The sequence below is a fragment of the Schistocerca nitens genome, chromosome 1 (genome assembly GCF_023898315.1).
Source record: "Schistocerca nitens isolate TAMUIC-IGC-003100 chromosome 1, iqSchNite1.1, whole genome shotgun sequence".
Classification (NCBI taxonomy): domain Eukaryota; kingdom Metazoa; phylum Arthropoda; class Insecta; order Orthoptera; family Acrididae; genus Schistocerca; species Schistocerca nitens.
In genome coordinates, this window is record NC_064614.1 from 1,124,813,767 (window position 1) to 1,124,841,647 (window position 27,881).

A 27,881-nucleotide genomic window follows, 5' to 3' on the forward strand; every position below is an offset into this window, starting at 1 on the left:
ACCCTAAATGGTTCCATTTTTACCGAATTAGATACAGAACCTCAAACGTAACGCTTTATTGTTTGACACTGTCATTCTGTGCCAACACATTTTGAAATGCCGTAAAATAGAATTAGAGAGATAAAATGGTAAAAATTGTTATGGTTAATCATCTCCAAAGTGAGAACAAATAACCCAGTTTATCCAATTCTAGGATGGTGGGTGAGCTTGTCTGAATGATATTATGTGGAATGACCCATATGCCAAACAAAAATACTCCCTTTACAACTTTTCCCCATCTTTTTTTAAAGGGACCAGGCACAGAAGAAGGAAGAAGGGGAGGATGCTGCAGATGACCCACGTAAATTAAAGCCAGGAGAGATTGACCCAAACCCTGAAACAAAACCAGCAAGACCTGATCCAAAGGATATGGATGAGGATGGTGGGTTCTAGATCCACATTTTTGTTTTCTTTCCTTTTTTTAATGTGTTGATTCCTGTCCATGTATGGGCTGCCACATGATACTTGTTTGGCTCATGCTCCTTATTAGTTGTACTAATCAAAAAGAAATGTAATTGTAAGAAAGACATTTAATAGCTGATATAAGAATTATATTTAGACGTTCACTTGCTGTTATGCTGGCTGTAATTTATGTTAAGCCGTAAAGAAAGGGCTAGAATATTCCAGGTGAAGTGATCAGAAAAATCTTAAAACTGTGCTTTTTGTATAATTTGGTGCTTCAATATGCCCTGGAAAGTAACCTCCTCCATTGACTATAAATATAATACTGAAATTGTAGAAACAAATTTATAAGAAAAATTTTGAATTCACCTTTCAGATTCAAGCATGAATTGCATCTTTTAGTGAGTTGACAAATTTCATCTGCAAAAAGTTCTGCCACCTAAAATGCAATTAACTCTTGACAGCATTTTGAAGCACTTTATTAATCAAGAAGTTTGGAGCCATTTCAGTTTTTCATGTGCATGAAGTGGTGGAAATTATTTGGAACCGAGGTTTAGCTGAGAGGCAGGTCATAGCCTTGAACTGATATAACAATTCCTGGTGGTTGCAGGGTAGAGTGTTGCTGAACATTGCCATGCAGAAACATCACACCTTAATTCGTAAACGACATCACTTGTTTTAGACAGTTTTGTTGTTTTCTTGATCTCCCACAGTAAACTGCTGTTTTGTGTATCCTATCATGTTCTGTAGTATCCACAAACAAAAGTCCATTAGCATCCCAAAAATGGTATCTGTAACTTTTCAGGTTGACTGAATTTAACATGCTTTTTAATTAGCATAGTAAGCATATGCCTTGTCATCCACTACTCACAGTTCTGTTCAGGAATCCAACAAGCACAGAGCTTACAATACTGTCTATCACACTTCCATTTAAAACACTCACAGAAATATGCTGAAAGTTGTCAAACCATTGAAAAGTCGCAAAATGCTTTTTTCAGGATTTTTGATCAATTTACTATATTAGTTTTTGACAGACAGCCACTTTTGTCATCATGTTGATCATCTGTTCTTCACCTCCTAAAGAAATGACACCACTGATGATGCTAAACTACTTCACTTATTGCATTTAGTCTGTATACAGTACAAATGTTGTGACGGTTGTCAGCAGCTTTGTAATCTTCTGCCCCTAAAAACCATATTACATAACAGATTGTATATTTGGCCTTTTTTTGGCAATTCTGCTACACCAACTGAATGAAAGGCAATGTGGCTTTTTGTTACTGTAGCTGCAAGCACACTAATTTACAGTTTGTGTCATTGTAGTGACTTTCACTACTATCCATGCCACATGGAAACGGAGGTTGGATTCCAGGTAGCACTTATATCTTTGTTCATAATGCTAGAATTGCCACCACTGGTGTAATTTATATTTTAGAAGTCAGTACAGTTATTTACCGTGACAGACTACAATAACAGTCCAACATTTTGAAATATAATTGATGTCCTACGCCAAAATTACCAGTATTTGAAGAGACTGAAACTTATTTAAAGCAAATCTGTAATCCATGTTTCATTTAGAACTTAAGACGTTTTGGCATATAGGACTGCAGCTGCATATGTTGGAAGATAAGTCAGTGGATTTTGGCATAGCAAACTTTTGAGTAGCAGGATAAACACTTAACAGAGATGGAAGAACTGTTACAATAAATAAATAAATAAATAAATAAAGATCTGCAGTTAAGATGCTAGTGACAACATTATTAAGAAACTGGTAGATAGTCAAGAAGAGTAGGTAGACCAGTATTCTGTTAGGGATTGTGCATAGATTCAGTCTGTGTTTACAGAAAGTGGAATATGGTAGACAAGGGTTTATAGGAATGGTGATCTTCAGTAAAGGTTGATAGGGTAAGATTCCTTGAAAATGCAAACATCCAAAATTAGGTTTCAATAATTTAAAAGCTGTTATTGACTCAAATGAACTTACAACCATACAAGAAAGAACTTTTAACTTTATTGTAATTGAGTGTGGGTATAAACTGGTGTGAGGATTTGCTCTGTTATCACAGTTTTTTTAAATGTGAGGTAGATCAGTTGCTATACTTAATAACATACAAAAACCAAGTAGAGAAGATAAGCAGAATTGTAATAGTGTATACACGGTCAGTAAACTTGCAACTCCTCTATAATCTGATTTTGTTTTTTCCCTTGATTTACTGACAGAATAAGAACCTGGAAAGAGGAATCCATGGAGGAGGGATAAGGGATTAAAGGAAGACTGAAAGTCAGAGAACAGCTTTCCTTGGAATTACTCTTATCAGATACTGCGTCATCATCATCATCATCATTTAAGACTGATTATGCCTTTCAGCATTCAGTCTGGAGCATAGCCCCCTTATAAAATTCCTCCATGATCCCCTATTCAGTGCCTCTTCTGATGTTAAACCTATTACTTCAAAATCATTCTTAACCGAATCCAGGTACCTTCTCCTTGGTCTGCCCCGACTCCTCCTACCCTCTACTGCTGAACCCATGAGTCTCTTGGGTAACCTTGCTTCTCCCATGCGTGTAACATGACCCCACCATCTAAGCCTGTTCGCCCTGACTGCTACATCTACAGAGTTCATTCCCAGTTTTTCTTTGATTTCCTCATTGTGGACACCCTCCTGCCATTGTTCCCATCTACTAGTACCTGCAATCATCCTAGCTACTTTCATATCCGTAACCTCAACCTTGTTGATAAGGTAACCTGAATCCACCCACCCAGTGAACGGTGCACAGATAACTTAGTCTTGGTACTGACTTCCTTCTTGCAGAAGAGAGAAGATCGTAGCTGAGTGCTCACTGCATTAGCTTTGCTACACCTCGCTTCCAGTTCTTTCACTATGTTGCCATCCTGTGAGAATATGCATCCTAAGTACTTGAAACCGTCCACCTGTTCTAACTTTGTTCCTCCTATTTGGCGCTCAATCTATTTATATTTCTTTTCCACTGACATTACTTTCGTTTTGGAGATGCTAATCTTCATACCATAGTCCTTACATTTCTGATCTAGCTCTGAAATATTACTTTGCAAACTTTCAATCGAAGCTGCCATCACAACTAAGTCATCCGCATATGCAAGACTGCTTATTTTGTGTTCACATATCTTAATCTCACCCAGCCAGTCTATTGTTTTCAACATATGATCCATAAATAATATGAACAACAGTGGAGACAGGTTTCCGCCTTGTCTTACCCCTGAAACTACTCTGAACCATGAACTCAATTTACCGTCAACTCTAACTGCTGCCTGACTATCCATGTAAAGACCTTTAATTGCTTGCAAAAGCTTGCCTCCTATTCCATAATCTCGTAGAACAGACAATAACTTCCTCCTAGGAACCCGGTCATATGCCTTTTCTAGATCTATAAAGCATAGATACAATTCCCCGTTCCACTCATAACACTTCTCCATTATTTGCCGTAAGCTAAAGATCTGTTCCTGACAACCTCTAAGAGGCCTAAACCCACACTGATTTTCATCCAATTGGTCCTCAACTAATACCCACACTTTCCTTTCAACAATACCTGAGAAGATTTTACCCACAACACTGATTAAAGAGATACCTCTGTAGTTGTTACAATCTTTTCTGTTTCCATGTTTAAAGATGTGATTACTGCTTTTGTCCAGTCTGATGGAACCTGTCCCGACTCCCAGGCCATTTCAGTTATCCTGTGTAGCCATTTAAGACCTGACATTCCACTGTATTTGATGAGTTCCAACTTAATTTCATCCATCCCAGCCGCTTTATTGCACTGGAATCTATTGACCATTTTCTCCACTTCCTCAAATGTGATCCTATTTCCATCATCATTCCTATCCCATTCCACCTCAAATTCTGAAACATTACTGATCGTATTTTCACCTACATTGAGCAACTCTTCAAAATATTCCCTCCATCTGCCCAAGGCATCCACAGGATCCACCAGCAGTTTTCCTGACCTGTCCAAAATACTTGTCATTTCCTTCTTACCTCCCTTTCGAAGATTGCTAATTACACTCCAGAATGGTTTTCCAGCAGCTTGACCCATAGTCTCCAACCTGTTTCCAAAGTCTTCCCAAGATTTCTTCTTGGATGCTGCAATCATCTGTTTGGCTTTGTTTCTTTCTTCAACATAACTTTCTCTGTCTACCTGAGTTCTAGTATGTAGCCATTTTAGATACGCCTTCTTTTTCCTTTTACAGGCTGCCTTGACTGTGTCATTCCACCAAGCTGTTTGCTTCATCCTACTTTTACACTCAACTGTTCCAAGACATTCTTTAGCCACTTCTAGTACTGTGTCCCTGTACCTTGTCCATTCCTTTTCCAATGACTGTAATTGACTACATTCAACTAACTGGTACCTTTCTGAGATCACTGTTATGTACTTGTGCCTGATTTCCTTATCCTGAAGTTTCTCCACTCTTATCCTCCTACATATGGACCTGACCTCCTGCACTTTCGGCCTCACAGTCCCAATTTCACTGCAGATTAAATAATGATCAGTGTCATCAAAGAATCCCCTCAATACACGTGTGTCCCTAACAGCCTTCCTGAATTCCTGATCTGTTATTATATAGTCAATGACAGACTGGTTCCCCTGCCTTCCCAAGTATACCGGTGAATGTTCTTATGTATAAAAAAGGAGTTTGTGATTACTAAGCCCATACTGGCACAGAAATCCAAGAGTTGTTTCCCGTTCCTGTTGGCCTCCATATCCTCTCCAAATTTACCCATAACCTTTTCATACCCTTCTGTTCGATTTCCAATCCTGGCATTAAAATCACCCATGAGCAGAACACTGTCCTTGTCCTTTACTCTAACAACTATATCACTGAGCGCCTCATAAAAACTATCCATCTTATCTTGATCTGTCCCTTCACAATGCGAATATACTGACACAATCCTAATATTCTTGCTAGACACTGTCAAATCTATCCACATCAGTCGTTCGTTTACATACCTAATTGCAACTACGCTGGGTTCCATTTCTTTCCTGATGTAAAGCCCTACACCCCATTGTGCTATTCCTGCTTTGACTCCTGACAGGTAGACCTTGTATTCTCCCACTTCCTCTTCTTTCTCACCCCTTACCCCAATGTCACTAACAGCTAAAACGTCCAGCCCCATCTTACTTGCAGCCTCTGCCAGCTCTACCTTCTTCCCAGAGTAGCCCCCATTGATATTAATAGCTCCCCATCTCATTACCATTTGTTTGCCAAGTCGTATCTTAGGAGTCCCTGGTTTGTCAGTTAGAGGTGGGACTCCGTCACCTCCAAAGGTCCGAGGCATTTTGCTCTGATTGTTGCCAGCTTCATATTTAAAGTACCAGGGAAGCAGGTTGCTAGCCTCACTTGCCCCGAGTCCCATTGGGTTTTACCCCTAACGGCTGAGGGACTAACCGGTGGATTTGGTAGTCTTTGCCGTATGAGCACAAAGGTGACCACGACTCAGAATATGTCCGAGATGCCCAGCCTTATTCCAAAGTAACTGGTATCCCGACTGTCGGGACCACTTACTTGGCCACTCATACGTTGCCCATGGTTCATGAACTAGGACATGACTACAGGAACCCACACCATGAACCACAGATACTGCATTGCAGATTAAAAAATGAACCTCACAGAATTGAAGTTTTAAGGTTCAGGAAGGGTGAAATGCAAGAACCTGCTTGAAGAATAACACTCTGAAGTCATTGAAATCTAGTGAGAAGTTGGGTTATAACAGTTTAGACTAGTATTTTAATATGGTGTAAGATGCAAACTACACGAGTGACTAATTTCTCTTTCAAGTCTTGTAATCAATATCACATTGCTGACTAGCACTTGAGGGATAATGTGTATCTGTATTGAGACTTCAGTTGCAGAAATATTTATCATTATACTATATAACGAAAAATTTGGCAACAAGTTATTTGGTTTAAAGGCAAGTTACCAGACTGATAAATTACAAGGTTGAAATTATAGTTTTTTGTTTCTGAAATTCCAGATGAACATGACCACACTTTACAAAGCCATTAATTCAGACTCCAAAATTGAATCTTATGTTTGATTATTTTGTTAAAGAACTGCTTTCACGATACAATGAAATGTATTGAAGTTTGTAAATCTGGAGTTCGTTGTAATAGGATACCTTTAAAAGGATATATATCGCAATTTTATCTGAAATTCATAATTGATACGAGAGATGTTTCAAAAATTGAGAGGAGGAAGGAGTGATACGAGCATATAAAAAAATTTTAAGCAATGAAGAAAAAAGTAGTGTGTATAATAATACAATACCAATATGGAGAGAGATGTCATTGCCACTGGCAAACAAAGAAGCAGCAAGTGATAGAAATAATCAGTTATTTTTTGGTTGTAATGTATATTTCTGAAAGTTCAGCAAGATGCAGTATGGATATATGAAGTTCTTTGTATAGTGTCTGGTTAAAATAATGAACAATAGTAGCCTAGAAATGTTGAAGGTAGCTGACTACTGATTATGCCGGCAAAAGACTATTTACATGTTCTATCAACCATGAGTAATCAGCTTCAGTTGCTATATTGGTTCATTACCATTATGAAGCACCATGTGTTTGTCAGGTGTAGTGGCTCATCAATGGCATGTTAAAAACCCGTCTTTTTCTTCATAATACACTGGTTATTTATTAAGGCATGCTGTGATTCACCTCCATGTTTGACAGCAATAAACAAGTGTTCTGAAGTAATAAGTCTTATAAAATTCTCTGTATGTAAATCCACTTTTGTTGGTTGGTTGATTTGGAGGAGCAGACCAAACAGTGAGGTCATGCGTCCCATCAGATTAGGGAAGGATGGGAAGGAAGTCATCCATGCCCGTTTGAAGGAACCGTCTTGGCATTTCCATGAAGTAATTTAGGGGAATCATGGAAAACTTAAATTTGGACAGCCAGACACGGATTTGAACCGTTGTTCTCCCGAATGTGTCCAGTGTGCTAACCACTGTGCCACCTCACTCGGTCTCCACTTTTGTTTTCAGAAAGTGTCTAATAGTTGACTCCAAAAACAATATTACATGTTATGAGTTATCGGTAGCCCATACTGCTGGGAAATTGCAAATTACAGTACAGCACACAAGAAATCAAAAACATGCTGCTTACAATTCCGTGGTGCATCACCTCATATCTGTTCCATTATCTGAATCAGAATGTCAAACAGTATTTTGAACAATCAAACTTTTCACTTTCAGTAATGGCTATAGATCTGATGTGACTGATAACATATGAATTCATGGTTTTGTGGCGATATATACTGATAACATACTCTCGAGCTTCCAGCTGCATCAAGTCATTTAAAATCCATGAGCTTTTGGTTGGTAAAATTTCAGATAGCCTTGCAGAAAAGGGAAAAATCTTATAAGAATGAACCAACATTTTACATTGACAATAACATTGGATGGTAGTATTCAATATTAGAGACACAATGTAACTTTTGGTACAAACTGCTATATGTAAGATTTTGTGTGAGAACGGGAATGTATGTGTGTGTCAGCCAGACAGAGTTGTGGCAGTTAGGTTGTCATGGCAGGAAAATGACAGGAAAGACTAGGAAACAAAGGTGCAATGTTTGCGGAACATGTTTTAACAGACAACCATCCATATAATGTGCATTTAGTTGGTCTTCTATATACCTTTAAAAAAAGCATAAATGTGCCATTACTGGACGTACTTGAAACCAATAAACATATGGCACTGAATGCTAGCTTAGTTTTAAATTAACAAACACAGTATCCTTTTTCCTCACTGTTCAATAAAATTTTAATTATGTATGTTTCAGAAAACAGATAACAAATCAAAATAAACTTTACTAATAACCTTAAAATGTAATAATATACTGTGTATTTTCCAAATGTAATGCTTTCCTTTATAAGAAATCTGTATCTGTGTCACCAGTATCTCAGTATGTCGTGCATTATTTTACTGTGGTTGTAACTTTCAGTTATTCCTTTAATCCAAGAACTAGTTTGTGAGTAAATAAGTAACAGTTGCAGAAGTCTATTCCTTTTCCCTATTATTCTTCACCAAATTTGTATGAATTTTAGGTGGTAATATTTGATTGAAAATAAAAAAAAAGACAGAATTTTAATTTATCCATTTGTCTGAAATACATACAAGCCATCTAATAATCTAACACAGCAGAGAGAGAGAGAGAGAGAGAGAGAGAGAGAGAGAGAGAGAGAGAGAGAGAACATAAAGGAATACTTTTCTAAATAATAATCAGTTGTGATGATGCTTGTGTCCAGGCAAATGTGGACTTTGGACAGTTACGCTAACAAATAAATTATGCTGGTGCCTGTTACACTGGAGCTGATGAATAATACATTTTTAAGCATTTCTCTATTGATGGGCAAACCTATTTGAGTAGTAGTTAGTTACAAATAAATTCTGTGAATTTAGGAAAGTTCGTTAACTATGGATTTCCAGTCCAGTGAAGTTTTGCCATTACAAAAGATACAGCATTTTTAATTATAGAATGCTCATTTAACTTAACTGTACCAATGAAATAATGGAAATTGTAGAAACATTCATGTGATTTGCGGTAGCAAAGCAACTTTGTTTCTAAGTACGACAAAGAATGGTGGATATTAAAAGCTGTTTGTAGATTTGAGAATTTATTTATGGGCGTCATCGGTGTATGTAGAAGGGCATCCTGAACGAAGATCATCTTTAACTTATGTCTGACCATTTTTAAACCATGTGAACCATTCCTAACACTGAGTATGGCTTAAGAACTCATCACTGTAGGCTCCCTGCATCATTTGGTGTGTCTCTGTAAAGGTTTTCTTGAGTTTCACGCAAAATTTAATGCAGACACATTGTTCCTCTAACTCCGGCTTTCAAAATTTTCAAGTTATGCAACACAATGTTCTACTCAGTACAGTACTAAACAATAGATAACAGACATACAACATTGAAACTTCTGGCAGTTACACATTTAACACAGGTATGTGCAAGGTGTGCAAGGGTGCCAACCGCATTTTGCTCCAACACACCATTGATATGAAATTATGAACATACATCATACACAGGCAAAGCTGCTTTTTTTTTTTTTTTTTTGTTATTTTATCTTTACGTTACCAATATCAGGCTACATGCTCAACTTCAGCAGTCAGATAATTTACTGTTTTACTGCCACAGAATTGTCAAAGGTATCTTTTTTTTTTTTTTACTTTAAATTGGTTATCAGCACATCCTGATAACAGACTAAGGATGTGCCAAAAAGCAGTAAAAAGTTGAAGTAAAATTTGAAAAAAAAAGTATAAAAATTCTTCAAGGAAACAATAGTGAATCATTTGTCATCTGAAGATGGGCATGTAGCCAGACACCAGTCCAGTGAAAATAAAAATAAATATTAAAATTAGCAGCCTTTTCTGTTATATACATATAATGTTGTTCATCAACTTCAAATGTTTAGACCATTTCTAATGATCTTCTTGCGAACTGGGTGTTGAAGCCTAGCATCCTTTTTTTCCTTCCAATGGCCCTTGATAAAACTGTCAAATTGTCCTGGTGAAACAATACATTTTTTGCGTATTTATTGCAGGTTTTCCCACTTCAGTTCATTATGGAAATTGTCTAGTAAATATATATAATAACAGTGAGTCACTGTTTTATTATTTTACAGCCTGTCACTGTCTTATCCTTTTCCAAATTATGTTAATTGTGAGCACCAGTAATGACATTGTCATCACTTTGTTTACAGATTTCTTGCTATATTTTCTATTTCATCAAACTACTGTTTTGATGCGAATTTGTGTACAAGGTGTAATGGAGAACCCTTTTTTTCCCCCCATAGCTATGCCAGAACTCGTTCAAAATTTTGTTTCAGCTCTTCCAGACTTGATTTTGCAACACATTTCCTTGAGTATTTTTTGCTACTGAGTGGACATACAGCACACTCATTGTCCATTCAGTCTACATATGTAATACTTCATTCAGGTTATTAAATAAATATTTATATGAGACACTCGTCATCTCATGAGTCTCACAAATCTGAATGCAATGATATACGTTGAGAACATGAATTTTATCAACTATTTCTTGAGAAGCAAGCTCAACAATGCATCCTGAATGTGTCTGATCTACGGTTCTCACATTAAATTAATTTATTTAGCAGTACATAGTATTGAGTGCAGGTAAGAGTTCACATGAGTTTCTTGTAATACACTTTATAGTCAGGCAGCAGTCTGTTTTTCTTGGATGAAAATATTTATTAATGCACAATTCTGATTTCAGGGAAATGTATAAAACCAGTAGATTAAAACAGCTGCCATTTCATTTGTTTCAAAGTTTGAACAGAACTGTTACAAAAAACCACACCTATCTTCAGTTGTGCCACTTAACAAAATTTCACGGTGCTTCACAGAAATTTATCTGTTTTCAATCCAATCTTATATTTTATTTAAAATGATTTAAAAGTTTGTAAGGAAATCAGTATGTGAGGAGGGGATGTGCGTGTAATACCTGTCTGTGAAGGCCTTAATAAGACCTTCAGGATACTGGGCAAGGGGTTATACGTTACTGCAGGTGTGCTGTTCATGGGTAACAAGACTATAATGGATAGACTTTTTAGTTTGGAAGGCATGCAAGTTATCAAAATGCTGCTATGATGCTGAGTGGATTTGATATGGATAGAGATTTTAATGGAGCAATCAGAGAAGTGGAGGTCAACCGCCAAAAAGATGACATTCTGGGCTGAGGAGGATCAAGTGAAGTGGATAGCAGAGTTGTTGAGGCTGTGGAGGAAAGAAGTGTCTTGGCCCTAGGTCCTTATCATAAAAGAATCATAAATAAACAGGAACTATACAAGATGTGTGGGCCTTTAAGTGGCTAGGAACATTTATTCGAGATAGCCTATAAACAAACTGGCATAAGAGAGTGCCCAAGGCTGCGCTGTGAAATTTTTTTATATGTCTTCCCCTCAAGGGAGATGTACAGGGTGTCTCACAAAAGATGCCCTGGTGGGGTCTGCGGTCGTGTGGCATGTTTGCTGGCTGTTGCTGCCGCATCTGCTGGTTGTCGCGAAGCATAGTTCTCAGACACCATTACTTCGTGCGTGCCCTCTGCACTGTGCGACTGAGTGTACTGGTGGTTTCTTTTGAGTTTTTTTGTCAAGTTTAATTGCTTTAAATATTGTTGATAGACATCATTATTGCAAGTGCGCCGAGTCTGGGGCTTTCCTTCCCTTTATGTCGCTGGGCCCAGTCATCGGACAGGAACGTCATTGTGAGTGTTGTGTATACTGTGCAACTGAGTGTACAGGTGTTTTGTTTTGAGTTTCCTGTCGAGTTTCCATCCAGTATGGTATACATTAAGGATCAACAAGTGTTTCTTGTGTTGAACTATGCAAAAACAGAATTGTATGTGGAATGTCGGCTTAAATTCATATGAAAATTTACCGGTGTGCATGTTCCCAATGATTTGACAACATGCAGGTTAGTGAAGAAATTCCAAGGGGCTGGATCTGTGTTACACACACTAAGTCCTAGAGAATCTAGTGTTTAACTGAAAATAAGTTAGATGAGATAGTAGAGGCCTTAGAAAGAAGCAAGAAAATCTCTGCACCATTTGGTACTTCAGACCGGTATGTCAATAGCATGTGCTCAGAGCTGTGCACAAACTGAAATTGAAGCCATACAAAATAAAGGTAGTGCATCAACTGAGGAATTCGCATACTGTTGCTCGACGTCCTTATTGCAGCTGGCTATTACAGTCTGTGCACAATGGGGAACTTCATCCTGAGATGCTTCTTTTCTGGTTAAGCATGACTGCATTTGTCAGGGTACATAAATTTTCAGAACAGTTGACGTTGGAGCTCCAAAAATCTGCATGATGTGAAAATGGGCGTGTTGCGCAATTAGTGCAAGACAAATTAAACAATATGCTCTGACAGGTATGTGAACAGTATACTGCATCCTTTTTTTTTTTTTTTTTTTGAGACCTATTGCCTAACAAAATGATGTATGGTTATTTCATATGTGACAGTGCAAGACCACACATCTCCAATGCTTCTATGACAGCAGTATAAAGTGTTTCTGATTATAGGATAGTTGACTAGCCTCCTCATTCTCCAGATCTAAATCAGTGTTATTTTTATCTTGAGGGAATGTTAAAAAGGTAAGGTGTATGCAACCAATCACCACATGCTCGAAGAGATGGAAGACAAGGTTCGGCCAGTCATTTCCCAGATTTCGGCAGCCAAAATTTGTTGATTGTTTGCTAATGTGTTCAGGATATGTTAGAGGGACAAATTTTGAGCATCTGCTGTAAATAAATGTAAGTTTAAGTTAATCAGATGGCAACATTGTTTATGCGTAACTCAGGGAAAGCAAGCATGCAGCTGCATATGGCAGATAAGTGTCTGAGAGCCAGGCATGGCGGTGGCCTGCGGATGCGGTGGCAGTGACCGGTGGCTGTGCCACGCGACCTGCGGACCCCTGCTGTGCATCTTTTGTGAGACACCATGTAGTTTTGCATAAGGATGTAGTTTGTCAGGTGTTTAAGTGAGTAGTGGGGTGGTGGGTTTGGGATCGGCAGGATGTTCGGAGAGGTAGTGTTCTGTAGCAGCAAGCCCATGGACATGGGGAATGTTAGTCTGTATTTGGAGATGCCATCGCCAGAGACAAGAAGCAATCCAATTGGTAATGGGGATGGTTTCAGAGGCAGTGAAGGGAGTGGTTTATAACTCTGATATAGCAAGCTTGGGCTGTGAACAATGGGGAGACATAACTGGTCAACAAGGACCAAGATTCTTTCAGCATGAGTGCAATAACCAGCTGCAGCGAGTTTCTGGAATGCCCAGGCTTGGATCTAAGAGGGGGAAAACTGCAGTATCTGTCCTGGTCACAACAGCAGGGGGTGCCAAATTCATGCCTAAAATCCAGTGCATGTTGGTCTATCGTTTATTCATATGATTTTGAAATGCAACCCTGTTGGTTTTTGAACACATTCTAAATTGTTTTCTGAGTGAATCATAAGTTGATTTTGGAATGCGTGCATAGTGTATGTAATGTCTCTGCCAGGGAAATCCGTGACACATCTAGAAATAAAAAAACCTTTCCCGTAGACAAAAGGTGACCAGGCTATACAAGTTCAGCCGAATAAACCCGAACTGGCAAATGCCAGTCGCTGTTTGTTTGTGTACAAATGACCAGCGTTGTTACAATTATTAGCGAAATCCATAAATTCAGGCTACCAGAGTGGAAATAAACGATTAACATTAATAACAGGCAAGGAAGATTACATATTAATCTTCTCGGTTTACCCAAGAAAATGAAATTTTGACAAAAAGTTTTTGCCACATCGCTACACAATCAAGCGCCAGCTGTACAGTCCCCGGTCAGCGACTGCTTAAGTTCTATTCCCAGAACCGCGCAGAAAATGTGTTGTATGTACACTTAATAATGCCCAAGCAGATAATAAATGTGGGATAACTAACCTGGTGTTTCTGGCAGAGTTAGTGAAGTTAACTGGAGAATAAGTTTTGACAATGGCAGGAATAGTTACAGAATTAGTAATGACAAGATTGTTTGTCAGAAGGAGGAAAAAGGAGAAACAGGAACACCACACAAATTATGTGGAAGAATATGACGATTCCGAATTTGTATAAAAATTTTGTATTATTGCTTTTTGATATCATGTTTGAGAAACTGGAGTGTATTAATGAAATGTGAAACAATTTCCTAACATAAAACTTTTTAATTGTAGCAGGTATAATAGGCATTTGGTATTGGTACTTCATGAATTATATCTTGTTGTGTTATTTATGTAAATGAGGTAGATAAAAATAACAATTTGTGTCAAAACAGTCTCACTGCTATAACTGCTGCAATATTAGAAAGACCTGTTTCATTTTACTCAGCAGACAGTGACAAAATAGATGTAATCAAATTGAGAAGCCACACCAGTTGTGGGTACTACTCATATTAGCAGCTTTTTAGTATTAGACAATGACATTTTGGTTTTTCAGTAGCAAAACGTTTGATGAACTTTAATGAGGTAATAGATTCTTTCACAGAAAGGAAAGCACTCGTATAAAGCTGTAGGAAGATTAGAGAGAAACAAATTCCATGACCTTAGGATTGAAGAAATGTGTACTATCTTGCTTGTCTTTTGTCTGTACTGATTTTATGTCTCCTATATTTAATTTTATGTCACACAGAAGAGAAAGCTATTAGCTAATAGGCAAGAAAGAGATCAAATTTTCATATTACATGTGAGTGTTTTTATTTAAGGGATGGGATGTCAAACCAGCCAACTAGGAGTAGGAGAGGCACCACAGGACATTTTAATTTCCACTGTTGTGAATATAGGTTTGATGGCTTCCATTACAAAATATACACATTTGAATTTCATGGAGCAAACTTTAGTGATGTGTGATAGAAGAATGCTGTGTGAAGAGATGTGACACTGCACTTTGGCACCCATAAGACCAGATAACATCTTACATGTCCTCAAACATATATGTTTTATACATCAAACTCTTCTGAAAGAAGAACATACAAAATGATCATATTTTTGAAAAATTGATTTTTTATAAAATTTTGGTGTCCTATCTCAAATGCTTGATGAGGTGGGGGGTGCCACTATTAAGTTTTTGCCGCCATTCAGAAATATCGTAGATCTGGGAATTCCTAGGTTTATGGATTTTGGGGAAGACAAAGAAGATGGATGTGTTGGTAGCAATTAGTGCAAGAAGGCAGATAGGGGGAGAGATTATGTGATAGGCGTAAGAATTCCAAACGAGTTTGGAGATTGTGTTGAGCTTATGGGATGGGATCCCTGTGTAGCATTTGTAGGCAGTGTTGGACAATTAGTCCTGCCATCTGGTAATCACTGCACATCATCATAAGAGTGGCGGATCCTTTCTCTGCTGATAGGATGAGAAAACCAGGGTCTGCCGGAAAGATTTGGATGCCCGTTGCTGCATGTGTCATATCACTATAAAATACCCAGGTACAAGACCTGTCCAACTCAAACAACCAGCACATTCTTCTCTATTGTGGTCACAGGCTGGGCCATCTCTGCAAACAGTCATACCATACAAGATCTGTTCAAAAATTTTGGATCATTGCCCACAAAATTTTCCTGTGCTTATCTTTTACTTATTGTGTGTGCTCTCCTTTGAAATACTCTCCTCCACAATTGATACGCCACTCCCAATGCCGTTTCCACTTCCAGAAGCAGTCCTGGTACACCTCTTGCTGGATCATGTGAAGTGCAGTCTGCAAATCTTTTTTATTTCGTCCTTTCAGTGAGGTTTTCAATTATGGACATAAAAAGGTCCGCAAAGGCCAGGTCTGGAGGGCACAGAGGATGAGGCAGCACAGTGGTTTCATTTTTTGTGCAGTCAGTCACGCACCAACAGAAATGAATATGTGGATGCATTATCATGATGAGAGAACCATGAATTGTCTCGTTACATTTCAGGCTGCTTCCTTCTCACATTTTCTTGCAGTCATCGTAACATGTCCCAATAGTACCATTAATTAACAGTTATTTCCCTGTGGCACGAATTCATGATGAACTAATCCTTCAAAGTTAAAGAAAACTGTCAGCATGGCTTTAACATTTGACCTGCTGTAATGAGCTTTTTTTGGGTTTGGATAATTTTTCCTGGTCCATTCTGAAATTAAACACTAGTCTCAACATCATAATCGTAGACCCACATTTCATCACCAGTTATGATTCCCTTAAGGAATAGCTCATTCTCATTTGCATGATCCAAAAGCTCTTCACAGAATGCAAGGTGAAAGTCTTTCTTGTCTCGACTCATTAGCCGTGGGCCAAACTTGGCGGCAACATGATGCATACGAAGATGCTGAGTCAGGATTTCACGACATGTTCCAACCGAAATGTTATTTTCTTCTGCTATCTCTTGGACTGTCAGTCTTTGCCTGGCACACACAATATCATTGGTGTTCCTGAAATGAGTGCAATAGGTAGGCGTGTGTGCTGAATGAGGGTTGTGTTTAACTTCAGTTTGGCCTTTTTAAACTGTGTGAACCGCTTGTAACACTCGTCACCGTAGGCTTTCTGCATCATTTGGTGTGTCTCTGTAAAGGTTTTCTTGAGTTTCACGCAAAATTTAATGTAGATGTGTTGGACCTTTAAGTCTGCCATGTCAAAATCCGCAAACTGTGCAACACAACGTTCTAGTCAATACAGCACTGAACAACAGCTAACAGACATACAGCAGTGAAACTTCCAGCAGTTACACATTAAACACAGGCACGTGCAGGTGTATCAACTGCATTTCTCTCCAACATACCATTGTTACAAAATTACAAATGTTCTGAAGTTTTTTAAACAGACCTGGTATGCTCTGCTGTAACATCTGTGCAGCATTTTGTGTGGACTTAACCACCAATCTGTAGTCCATTGACAAACTGTGGCCAATAGCATTACTGACCATCCAGTGATGGGACATGCTGCTGAACACAGCATGCTCAATTTTAGTGGCTGCTTTACAACCTGTGCCATCTGCATTCTTTCCCCCAACACCAACCACCCTCTCTTAATTTTATAGATCGGACAGATCATTCAACGTCGACTGTGGCCAGAATGAGCTCACCAATGGTACATTTGTATTCTGTGCACTTACTGCTCTTCCTACCCAGTGTTCATGTCTCACCCTCACTTCCTTTCTGCACTTTCCCACTATACTTGCAGTGCCAGCCCAATGTGGTCTGCCAGGACAATGTAATTGTGCATGTGTATATGTATGTATTAGTAATCTGTTTGCTGTGAAGAAGAATTTTTGTTAAAGTTTGGTAATGTTGGCATTCGTATGTATTCACATATTGTTGACTCAGTGTGTCAACTATACAGTAGTTACTACCTTTACCCCTTGCCCCCACTCGCCCTATCCCATTATTTTATCATCTGCTAATTGTGGTTTTTCTTATGTTCTTCTATCCATGTTCATTCAGATGTAACACTTGGTTCAACTTTAAGCCGATGGTCATCAATTAAAGTTGTGAATGCAGCTCTGCCCTGTAAAATATTGTTTGTAGTTCCTATTTCCTGAAGATTTTTTCCAGTTTTAAGCATCCAGTTGTTTTTAGCTTTCATTGAAAGGACAAGGTTGAGAATCCTTTTCACTGGCCTGTTATTGTTCATTCTGACAACTTGCCATAAAATTTAATCTTCTTTTCCTCAAATTGTTCGAGATTTTCTCCAAATTTTGATATAACTCATTATACTTTAGTCAACAATCTGTCTGCCGGCCGGTGTGGCTGAGCGGGTCTAGGCGCTTCAGTCTGGAATCGTGCGACCGCTACGGTCGCAGGTTCGAATCCTGCCTCGGGCATGGATGTGTGTGACGCCCTTAGGTTAGTTACGTTTAAGTAGTTCTAAGTTCTAGGGGACTGATGACCTCAGATGTTAAATCCCATAGTGCTCACAGCCAATCAACAATCTGTCTCCAGTATTTACAGTGTGCAATGCATATGACACTTCAGCTTCCTTAAGAGCCATGAACACTTGTACATCTTCAACACTGTGAAACGAATATCTTCTATTACAAGCTCTTTGCTCGCTGTACATTGTGAGGTGATAGTATGAACCAAAACAAGAAAAAATGTCCAGTCAACATATGCTTCAAATTGCATACCCAAGAGCTGTGAGCACCTGTTCATCTTCACTACTGTAAAACATATTTCCTCTACTTAGCAAGTGCTCTTAGCTCTTAAACTATGAATTGTAGAGTCTTCAAATGATTATTCCTCTTGTACGCCTGAATATTTACCATTTTTCTGCCCCCCCCCCCTCTCCCGATAAGCTTTTTTTGATTTAATGCTTCTCTCTCTGTTTGCTTCATGTTTTAATCCAGAAAGTGGGTGATTTCTCCTAGGTTTTTAAATTTGAATACTTGAGATATTTTGCCAAACTGTGTGAACATGGGTTGTCCATTTATGTATTGAGAAGAACCTTCCATGTACTGGGATTTTTCATAAGACATTTTCAATCTACTTTTAGCTGCTATTTCATGCAGTTTTTCAAGGAAATTAATAGCTTCTTCTGTGTTGTCTGAAAAGATCACCAGATCATAAATATGTTTTAGTTTTACGTAGTCTGCCTATGGTTATTCATTTTACTTTTCTTTCCCATGTCCTTATTACTTTTTCTAATACAAGGCTGAACAGTAAATGGGATAATACATCTTCCTGTTCCCCTATGTTTTTGTATCAAAAGATTCAAACAAATTGCCTTGGAATTTAACTTTTGAGCTGGTAGCAGCTAATGTTTGTTTAATTGACTGTCTTGTATTTCTCCTTCTTTCTGTGAAACTTTAGTGCTTTGAAGTTTACATGTTGCTTTTTCAACTTCTTTTATTGCTGGGGGTTCTGTGTTTAACTCAGGCATTTCAAATGTGAATTCGATTATGGGAGATTCACCGTTTAAAAGAATTTTAAAGTAGTTTGCTAAGAGTATACAATTCTCTTTATTTTGGCTGTCTAAAACGAAGGCTGGATGCCTAATATGCTGATATTTCTTTTCTAAAGATTCTATGGAAATACTACGATATTTTTCGTGAATTCTTGTTCTGTTTCTGATAGTCTGGTTTTATCCTAATGGCATTTTGCAGATTGAATGATATTATAAGTCTGTTTCTGAATTTTAATGAATGTCATTTTATGTGGTTTTATGTGCATTCCAATCTTTCCAGGCTCTGTGGCCTTGTCACAGATGTAATTCCAGCACTTATGTTTATGTCTCCTTGGGGTGAAGCAGTACTAATTTGGGAAGCTTGTGAGAGAGTAAGTTTTAACTTACGGCCAACTGAAAGAATCTTGGCTGAACATGTTTATTTGGAAGATGTTTGAATTTTGTTTATTCTGGATTAATTCTTGGATTTCTACTAATACTTGGTTTGTTACTATTTGGTTGGAATTTAAACTTAATTAACAAGAGTTGGCAATCAGAATTGAAGACTCATTTTTTTTTACTTTTATGTTCAAAATTTCTTTTTGATTTCTCTTTGAGTTGACTATATGGTCTATTTGAAATTCTCCAAGATAAAAATTTGAAGATCTCTAAGTTTTCTTCTTCTTCTTCTTCTTCTTCTTCTTCTTCTTCTTCTTAAGACATACCACAAAATGTGTTGACAGCAATTTCAGTTCAAAGGCTTTACATATGTTGATTAGTCTCTCCTTTCTCTATTTAACAAAACATTAGTTTTGCAAGAAATAAATTATTTAATAACTCTGATACTGTTTATAAAATAACAGTTGTAATAATAGTTTTATATGTAATGTTTTATATGAAATGTAATTCTATGTACTTGTGTGTTTGTCATTGTGAATTGTATCTTATCAAAATAAGTCTTATTGCTATTACTGTGTTATTTTTTTGCAGAACTGGAAATGTATCTTATCAAAATAAGTCTTATTGCTATTACTATGTTATTTTTTTTGCAGAACTGGAAATGTTATCTGAAGCTAGAGCACGTCTTGCAAACACTCAAGGAAAGAAAGCTAAAAGGAAAGCAAGAGAAAAGCAGTTGGAGGAAGCAAGAAGGTTAGCCGCTTTACAGGTAAGATAAATACTGTTGTATCCCTCTCTCTCTTCTGTTACTATAGTCTTTTTAACGACTGTGGCATAGGAGTTTTTGTACATTTTCCATCCATTTATGTGTAATACATAATTCTTTTGTATTGTACTAGAATTTTTTGATTACTGTGTTGTTTTTGACTTACTCTTCATTATAACACAGTACTTCATATGTTATTGCTGAAGAAAAGCAAATTTTATCTGGTTCAGGTTTCAGAAAGGGGGTTAACTAGTATTGCCAGACATCCCATATTCCGGCATAATTTTAGGTGTCCCACTGGGACAGGCTATGTCCCATATTTCAACGTTGTTCGATTATTGTTACAAAAACTTTCATGCTACAGCTGGCAAGTACCTGTTATCTACGCAGATGTCGCACGAAGAGACGACTAGCTCGGTGGCTATGTCTATGAAAACGCCAGACAAGGGCCGTTATTCACTGCTTCCCACCCTCTCGCGGGCCATGGTGGCGCATTGGTTAGCACACTGGACTCGCATTCGGGAGGACGACGGTTCAATCCCGTCTCCGGCCATCCTGATTTAGGTTTTCCGTGATTTCCCTAAATCGCTTCAGGCAAATGCCGCGATGGTTCCTTTGAAAGGGCACGGCTGATTTCCTTCCCCATCCTTCCCTCACCCGAGCTTGCGCTCTGTCTCTAATGACCTCGTTATCGACGGGACGTTAAACACTAGTATCCTCCTCCTCTCGCGGACCATGCAACTCTGTTCCCATGTGTCTGTTTATTTTACATTCTTATATTTGTTAATTATCTTTCTCACTTTCTTTCTACAATCTTGTGTTTAACATTTTCATTCATTCGATAACTCGTTTAAATGCTATGTTGAGGTGTGTTAACAAATACTGGAAAGATTTTTTAGTTCCAATCTTGATTGTTTTGAATGTCATTTATTGTTTTTCAAGAACTGCTGAATGTTGAATGTGTTACACTTCTGATTTATTTCTAAAACTATAGACAAAATGAGTGATTTAAGTGACAGTGACACTGATAATTCACCTAGAAGTGGTGGAATACCTTCTAAGAAACTCAAAAGGCTTCTTCAGTATATTCTGAACTGGGAAAGCAGTCCTGGTTAAGACAAGTAAAAGAAAACTTATAGAAGGTGTACTGTCTCCAGTGCAGTATAGATTTCTCGTGTTCTCGTGGAGGCTTTGCTGATTTAAAACAACATGCATTTACTAAATCTCACATGTCTGTTGTTAGCAGTACAGCATCAAGTACCTTCTCCAAATATTTCTTGAAGCCTGAACCATCTGGCTCGGAGAAATATAAGATTAATGCTGGAGAACTCACATCTGTTTATCACATGATAAAGCATTCTCTTAGTTACAATAGTAGGGATTGTTTACACATTCTATACCACATATCTGCATTTATTAAAAAATTCCTCAAAGTGTCAGCTGAAGAAAAACAAAAGTGGAAGCCACTGTATGCAAAGTATTGGTTAAAAAATTTGCTAAAAATATTTTACAGATCATCCAAGGAAAAAATCTATACTTTTCTGTAGTGACTGATGCAAGTAATTAAAAAAAATAAATAAAAAAGTTACCATTCTTCTTATGATTATTTGAGTATGATACTGGGTTTGTAAACCATCTGCTGGGATTTGTGGAATGTAGCAATGGATGTGCATATCAAGTTTTGAAGTTATTAATAGACGTATTGGAGAAGAATGGATTGTATTTAAATAAAGTTCCAGCATTCGCTACTTACGACACTAATGAAAACTTCGGCAGAAACCATTCCATTTATACGCTTTTTTTAGCTGAAAGTGATGCTGCAAAATACAGTACTAATAAACTGGATGCGGATGTAGAAAGTTTGATACTGAAAATATACAGTCACTTCAGTAGAGCTGTGAAACGAAGAGTGGACTTGCAACTTTAATTTGAAGTGAATGAGATGCATGGGAAGAAATAATAAAAGATTATGAAATTTTTATCTCTTGGTTCTGCTGTCAAAAGAGTATTAATATGGCCTGCACTAAAATCTCATTTTCTGGAATTCCGCAGTGAATGTCCTCATCTATTAGATAAGATAATCACATGTGAAGCAGAAGAAGAAGAAGAAGAAGAAGAAGAGAGAAAAAACTTTGGCATATTTGTCACTTGTGCATAATGTAATCTGTTCAGTAGATACGGCAATGAAGAAGATTGAATCAGATTCTCTGTCAGTTGAGATTCATGCTGAAATGCACAGGATTTGCCAAAAGATTGAGCAAAGACGAAAAGACAGCTTTTTTGGAAGTAAAAGAAGAGAAATATTGGACGAATTAAGCACTAAAGCAAAACAATGTATTCAGAATGATTTTCTGCTGTTCTACACCAATTTTGTAGGATATTTGTTACCAAGATATGATTTTTGAGAAGACAACATCCTTTCCAAGATGTTGTTTTCAAACTTAAAATCACAAGTAAGATATGTCCATTTTCAAAGAGCTGCGGAACTTTTTAAAGATTAGTCCTCTGAATGTGAACTCCTTATATGAAGAATTTCAAATAATTGAAAAATCTTGGACATGGCCTGGTCTATTGATGACAAAAATAAAGGTGCGATTAGGAAATGGAAGAAAATCATGGAAGGCTTTTCCAAGAATGAAACCTGTAACAATTTTCACATCTTACCATTTTCTTCAGTATCGCTAGATCCAATACTTCATAGAAAGGTATTTTTCACAGATGGCGTTAAAATGGACTGATGTACAAAATAAGTGTACCCTGAATTTGATAAAAAGTGACTTCATGACTTTTTTCAACTATTATTATAACAGCATTGATTTTTTTTAATATGTAAAATCAAACAAAAGCATTTTAAAACTTACACATGCTTCATTAAAATATAATAAAGACAAATAAATTACAAAAAATAATTTTGTTTACCCAATTGAAGATTTGTTTCTTACAGTGTAAAAAACAATTTGGCCACACTAGCGATAACACTAAAATTTTGTACACAAAGTTTCTTAAAACATCTATAACTTAAAAGATATGGTAAGTACCTGACGAACACATTATATAAGCTTATGATCTAGACAAGAAAATTATGTGCAAACACAGTCACATCTCAGGTTGTTGAAAACTAATTTTCTATTTGAAACATTGCTTAATGATAAAGAAACTGGAGTTCTTGGGTAAAATGTTGTCTCACTCACAGCAGGAAAGCTTGTCACCAAAGAAAAAAGTGTTACATTTGTATAGTTTTGAGTAGGTCATTCAAAATTTTTTATTTTGTGCATTTTTTCCTTTATCTATGAGCGTGTGCTGAAAAGTAATGTCTCTAGATTTTTTATTCTGCTCTGTTGAAATATCACTTGCAATGCATATTACTCGGGCGACTTTCCTGCTGACACAAGTTGCCACCCTCTGCTGCTAGAGGGCTCCGAATTGTAGTATCTAACATGGCAGTGTGTAACATAACTATGTCAGTGCATGAGAAACAACAAATTGTAAATCGATTGCCTCCAATTGAAATCAATATAACAATGAAAACTGTAGACAGTGATGACAACAGAAATGTATGACATTGGGTTGTACATGCTCATTATGATGAAAACAGTGGTGCTAATCTCAGTGTGTGTGACAGAGAGGAAGATCACCTACTTTAGCTGACGAGACTTATCAGACTCTTTTTGATCAAATCGTCACAGAAAATCTTTGGATAACACACACACTGGTAAATGTGACATATCGTGAGAGAATGTGCAAGCCATCATTGCAGAACTGCGGTTCAGAAAATGGTATGCATGGTGGGTGTCTTAAATGCTCACTCCTGACATGAAACGGAGGAGACTTTGACATCTGTCAACAAATTCTTTTGAATTGTGAGTGTGAGGGTGGTAGGTCCCTTAGCAACATGTGACAGATGATGAAAGCTGGGTTCACCATTTTGACCTTGAAAACAACAGAGCATGAATGGAATTCCGCCACAAAGATCACCAGCATGCCACCAGTAAGCAAATTCACGCACACAGTATTCTTGGATGTTCAAGGTTTGGTAGCACTATCAACTCCGCAAGGTACTGTAACACTCTCAGAAAACTGAAAGAACAATTCAAAGATTTTGTCCACACATGGAGCACTCTATCCTTCAATGTGACAATGGCAGACCACACACGAGCACTGCGGCATCTGCAACAATCCGATGTCTTGGGTTCACTGTCATTGAGCATCCTCCATACTGCCCCAACTTGGCCCCATCTGATTTTCATCTGTTTCCCAAACTTCAAGAACAACCTCATGAAGCAATGCAAGCAGAGGTGAGGTTATGGCTCTGTCAACAAAACCAAACATTCCATAGTGGTGGTATCAACAAACTGGTCTGTTGTTGGAGGAAATACGTTCGTCATTTGGGTGACTGTTCAGAACTAAATATGTTGACATGAAGATGAAGAATGTTAATAAAGTTTCTTTTATTTTAAAAGTTTTGAGTTTTCACATAAAAAGTTTGGAGGCATTACTTTTCGGCACACCCTTGTACTACGAATATAAATATGACAAAACAGTGAAAAGAGAGAGAATAATTTGCCAAAATGCTCTGACCTGCTAAAAAATTGAAAGCTATATTGGGAGTGTGGAAAACTGCTACTGACAACTGAAACTAGTGTTGTATTATAAGCAAACAAGTATCACAAGCAACAAAGAAATGAAAGGGAATATGTGCTTCATTGAATGAAAACAGTGAAACTTTATTTAACAAGCAGCAAATAATGAGTATATTATGTGTTGGTACTTCCATCTTTTATTTTGTTTTGCCTTTTAGTAATTTTGACGTTATCTTGTGTTGAGTTTTCATGGTATGTTATTTGTGTGCAGAAAAGGAGGGAACTGAGAGCAGCAGGCATTGAACTGGCTGCAAGGAAGAAGAAAAAGCGTGGTGTTGATTACAATGCAGAAATACCTTTTGAAAAGCGCCCAGCTCCGGGCTTTTATGACACAAGTAAAGAAGAAATAGATCCAGCAGCTCCAGACTTTTCACGATTACGACAGCAGCACTTGGACGGGGAACTACGAACAGAAAAGGAAGAGGTAAAGATTTATCACATTAAATATCTGGTTTCACTTTTTTGTGGATGATATGACTTTACTTATTTCTTTATGCATTTTCAGAGAGAAAGGCGAAAGGACAAGCAGAAGTTAAAACAGCGTAAAGAGAATGACATACCAGTGGCCATGCTACAAAATCAGGAGCCAGCAAAGAAGAGAAGCAAGCTTGTCTTGCCAGAGCCCCAGATATCTGACCAGGTATGTGTGTTTTGATTTTGATTGAATGATCCCTCCATTGAAGATATTTTTGGGTCTTTTGCTAAATTAGAGACAGTTTTAATTGGCTGCTTGTTGTCAGTTTTATACTAATTTCATGGCAGTTTAATCATTTTCCTATTTGGTTTTCCATATAAGAAAACTGAAACATGCAATGTGAAAAATATAAAAGTGTCATACATCAAATTAAAAAGCAAGACAGTCTTCTCATTGGGTGCTGTAACTGTGAACATAGTGTGCGATATAATTGTTGACTGCAACTTGTATGACTTTTGAATAATACACACAGTGTTAGTGATTCTCTTGCAGAATTTTGTTGGTGTGAGTTAGTGCAATACGTAAATCAATTGCAAAATGTGGTGCTTTGAGGCAGTGGTTCATTAAAAATCTGTTTAAAAATAATTAATTTTTAACAACAATGACTTTCCATTGATTAACTATTTTTAGGCTGATTTGTTGAATTGAAGTGTCATGTAATGTAATTTTGCTGTTTAACAGGGTTACCAACAGCAAATATGGTATTCATGATACAAATTATCTCAGTAGTGTATAGAATAATAACTGCTTCCAGTCACACCCTAGAAAGGAACAGTTGTGGAGTTAAGCTGCATCTGTTGTGGATAAAATACTTTTAAATTATCTCTGTTTAAGTGCTGGATGTAAACTACTTTCTAATGCTGCACAACATTAAGGTGAGACAAAGTGGTGCAAGAAGTCTATGCCTGCACGAACATACAAATAACCACATATACTATAATAGTCAGATAATAGCTATAGGAAACAATGAAGAAAAGGACCACATTTTAAATGGCTGGAACAGTGTTCAAGAGTTTATCTGTTTCTGCACAGAGTCAAGTTGAAATTGATCTACTGCCTCATTAAACACCATTATTGTTGCAGGGTGCAAATAAATTTCCACTTTGCTACTGCTGGTCTCAAGTGAGCAGCAGTGTCAGTAGCAAAGTGAAAGCTATTAGTGTGTCTTGTAATGTTTCTCCATTCATTTACTGGTATACTCTAACAAAACCAAAGAAGTGGTGAAGTGAGTAAATGCGAAAAAAACTGTTTACAAAATAATATACACAACACATCAGTGAAGGACTTTTAAGAAATGCACAGGAAATTGTTCGGGAATTTAGATCATGTTAGAAATTCATGTGCTCATTGACTAGCAAATTCCAAAACAAAAATAAACACAAAGACAGAATAACTCAGACCAAATGTAGATTATGAGAATTTATTTAGGAATAGGGAGGTGTATTAGATAAAATCAAACAAGAAGTTCAGCAACTTAGATAATGAAGATTGTGCCAGCATAGATGAAAGGGGTAATTATTTAACAAAGGTGCTTGGAACGCTGCAAAAGATACTGCAGTTATGAAGAGGGAAAAATTTTTAATAAATGAAAAGCACCAGTTTGCTTTTGTTCTACAATATTACTTTTATTTTTAACCAGTTTTCAGCTTATAAGGCCATCTTCAGACATTTACTGAGTATTATCACCAAAGAAATTACAAGGTTTGCAAAACATTGTAACTTCTTTGGTGATAATACTCAGTAAGTGTCTGAAGATGCCCTTGTAAGCCAAAAACCGGTTAACAATAAAAGTAATATTGCAGAACAAAAGCAGACTGGTGTTTTTCATTTATTATAATGCTGTGCTACCAAGAACTGACGGAAGATTCTGTTAACATGGAAAATTTTTTAAAAATGTGAAAGGAGCAAGACAACTATTGAAGAGAAAGTGAAAGTTTCAAACCAGTAATAATAGGAACAAAGAGAAGTAAGAGCTTAGGAAGGAGATAATAGCAATATTATAGAATATACAGAATTAAACAGAGCTGTTCAGAAATGCTATCAGAGAGACAGAAGAAAATACACAAAAAAATTTGATTAGAGATATAATTAAATGCAGTAAGAGTAACAGAAAAACAAAAGATACTTACTTTGAGAAGATCAAAGAGTGGAAAATCCAGGATGGAATGTAACAGGATTATGAAGAGGAAAGTTGCTAGACACCATATGGTGGAGATGCTGAGTCGCAGATAGGCACAACAAAGAGACTCTCACAAATAAAGCTTTCAGCAATTAAGGCCTTTATCAACAATAGATGTGTAGACACACACACACACACACACACACACACACACACACACACACACATGCACTCGACTGCAGTCTCAGCCAACTGAAATCACACTGTGTGTGTGTGTGTGTGTGTGTGTGTGTGTGTGTGTGTGTTTATGGTGAGCAGAAACTTTCCTTTACATGATATTGTTATGTTGAGAAGATGATACTTATCAGTTGTTAAGAAGATGGCACAGATGTTAACTTCACATAAGAGGGACAAGAATTTGAAGACGTCTTTAAATATTTGAGTAGGTCAAGGGATGACTAAAAAACAGATTTTATTTAATGAGGAAAAAAAATAATTCTCTTGAAATAATGCCAAGTGAAATGTGTTAGGAATGGAGAAAGGAAAAACACCTGGAGGTAATGATATTCTGATTGAAATGATTAAAGCTAAAGGAAAAAATGATACAGGGCTAACTTTGAAAATTAGTTAACT

General features: G+C 37.2%; 1 protein-coding gene across 1 annotated transcript in view; it reads left to right on the top strand.

Moving 5' to 3' along the window:
* Nucleotides 1-27,881, top strand: part of LOC126199270 (cell division cycle 5-like protein) — a 103,762-nt gene that overhangs the window by 28,132 nt on the left and 47,749 nt on the right. Inside the window, exons 3-6 of the mRNA XM_049936082.1 lie at nucleotides 291-421; nucleotides 19,902-20,017; nucleotides 24,866-25,078; nucleotides 25,160-25,294. Coding sequence (XP_049792039.1) covers nucleotides 291-421; nucleotides 19,902-20,017; nucleotides 24,866-25,078; nucleotides 25,160-25,294 — 595 coding nt within the window. The remainder of the gene's footprint in view (nucleotides 1-290; nucleotides 422-19,901; nucleotides 20,018-24,865; nucleotides 25,079-25,159; nucleotides 25,295-27,881) is intronic.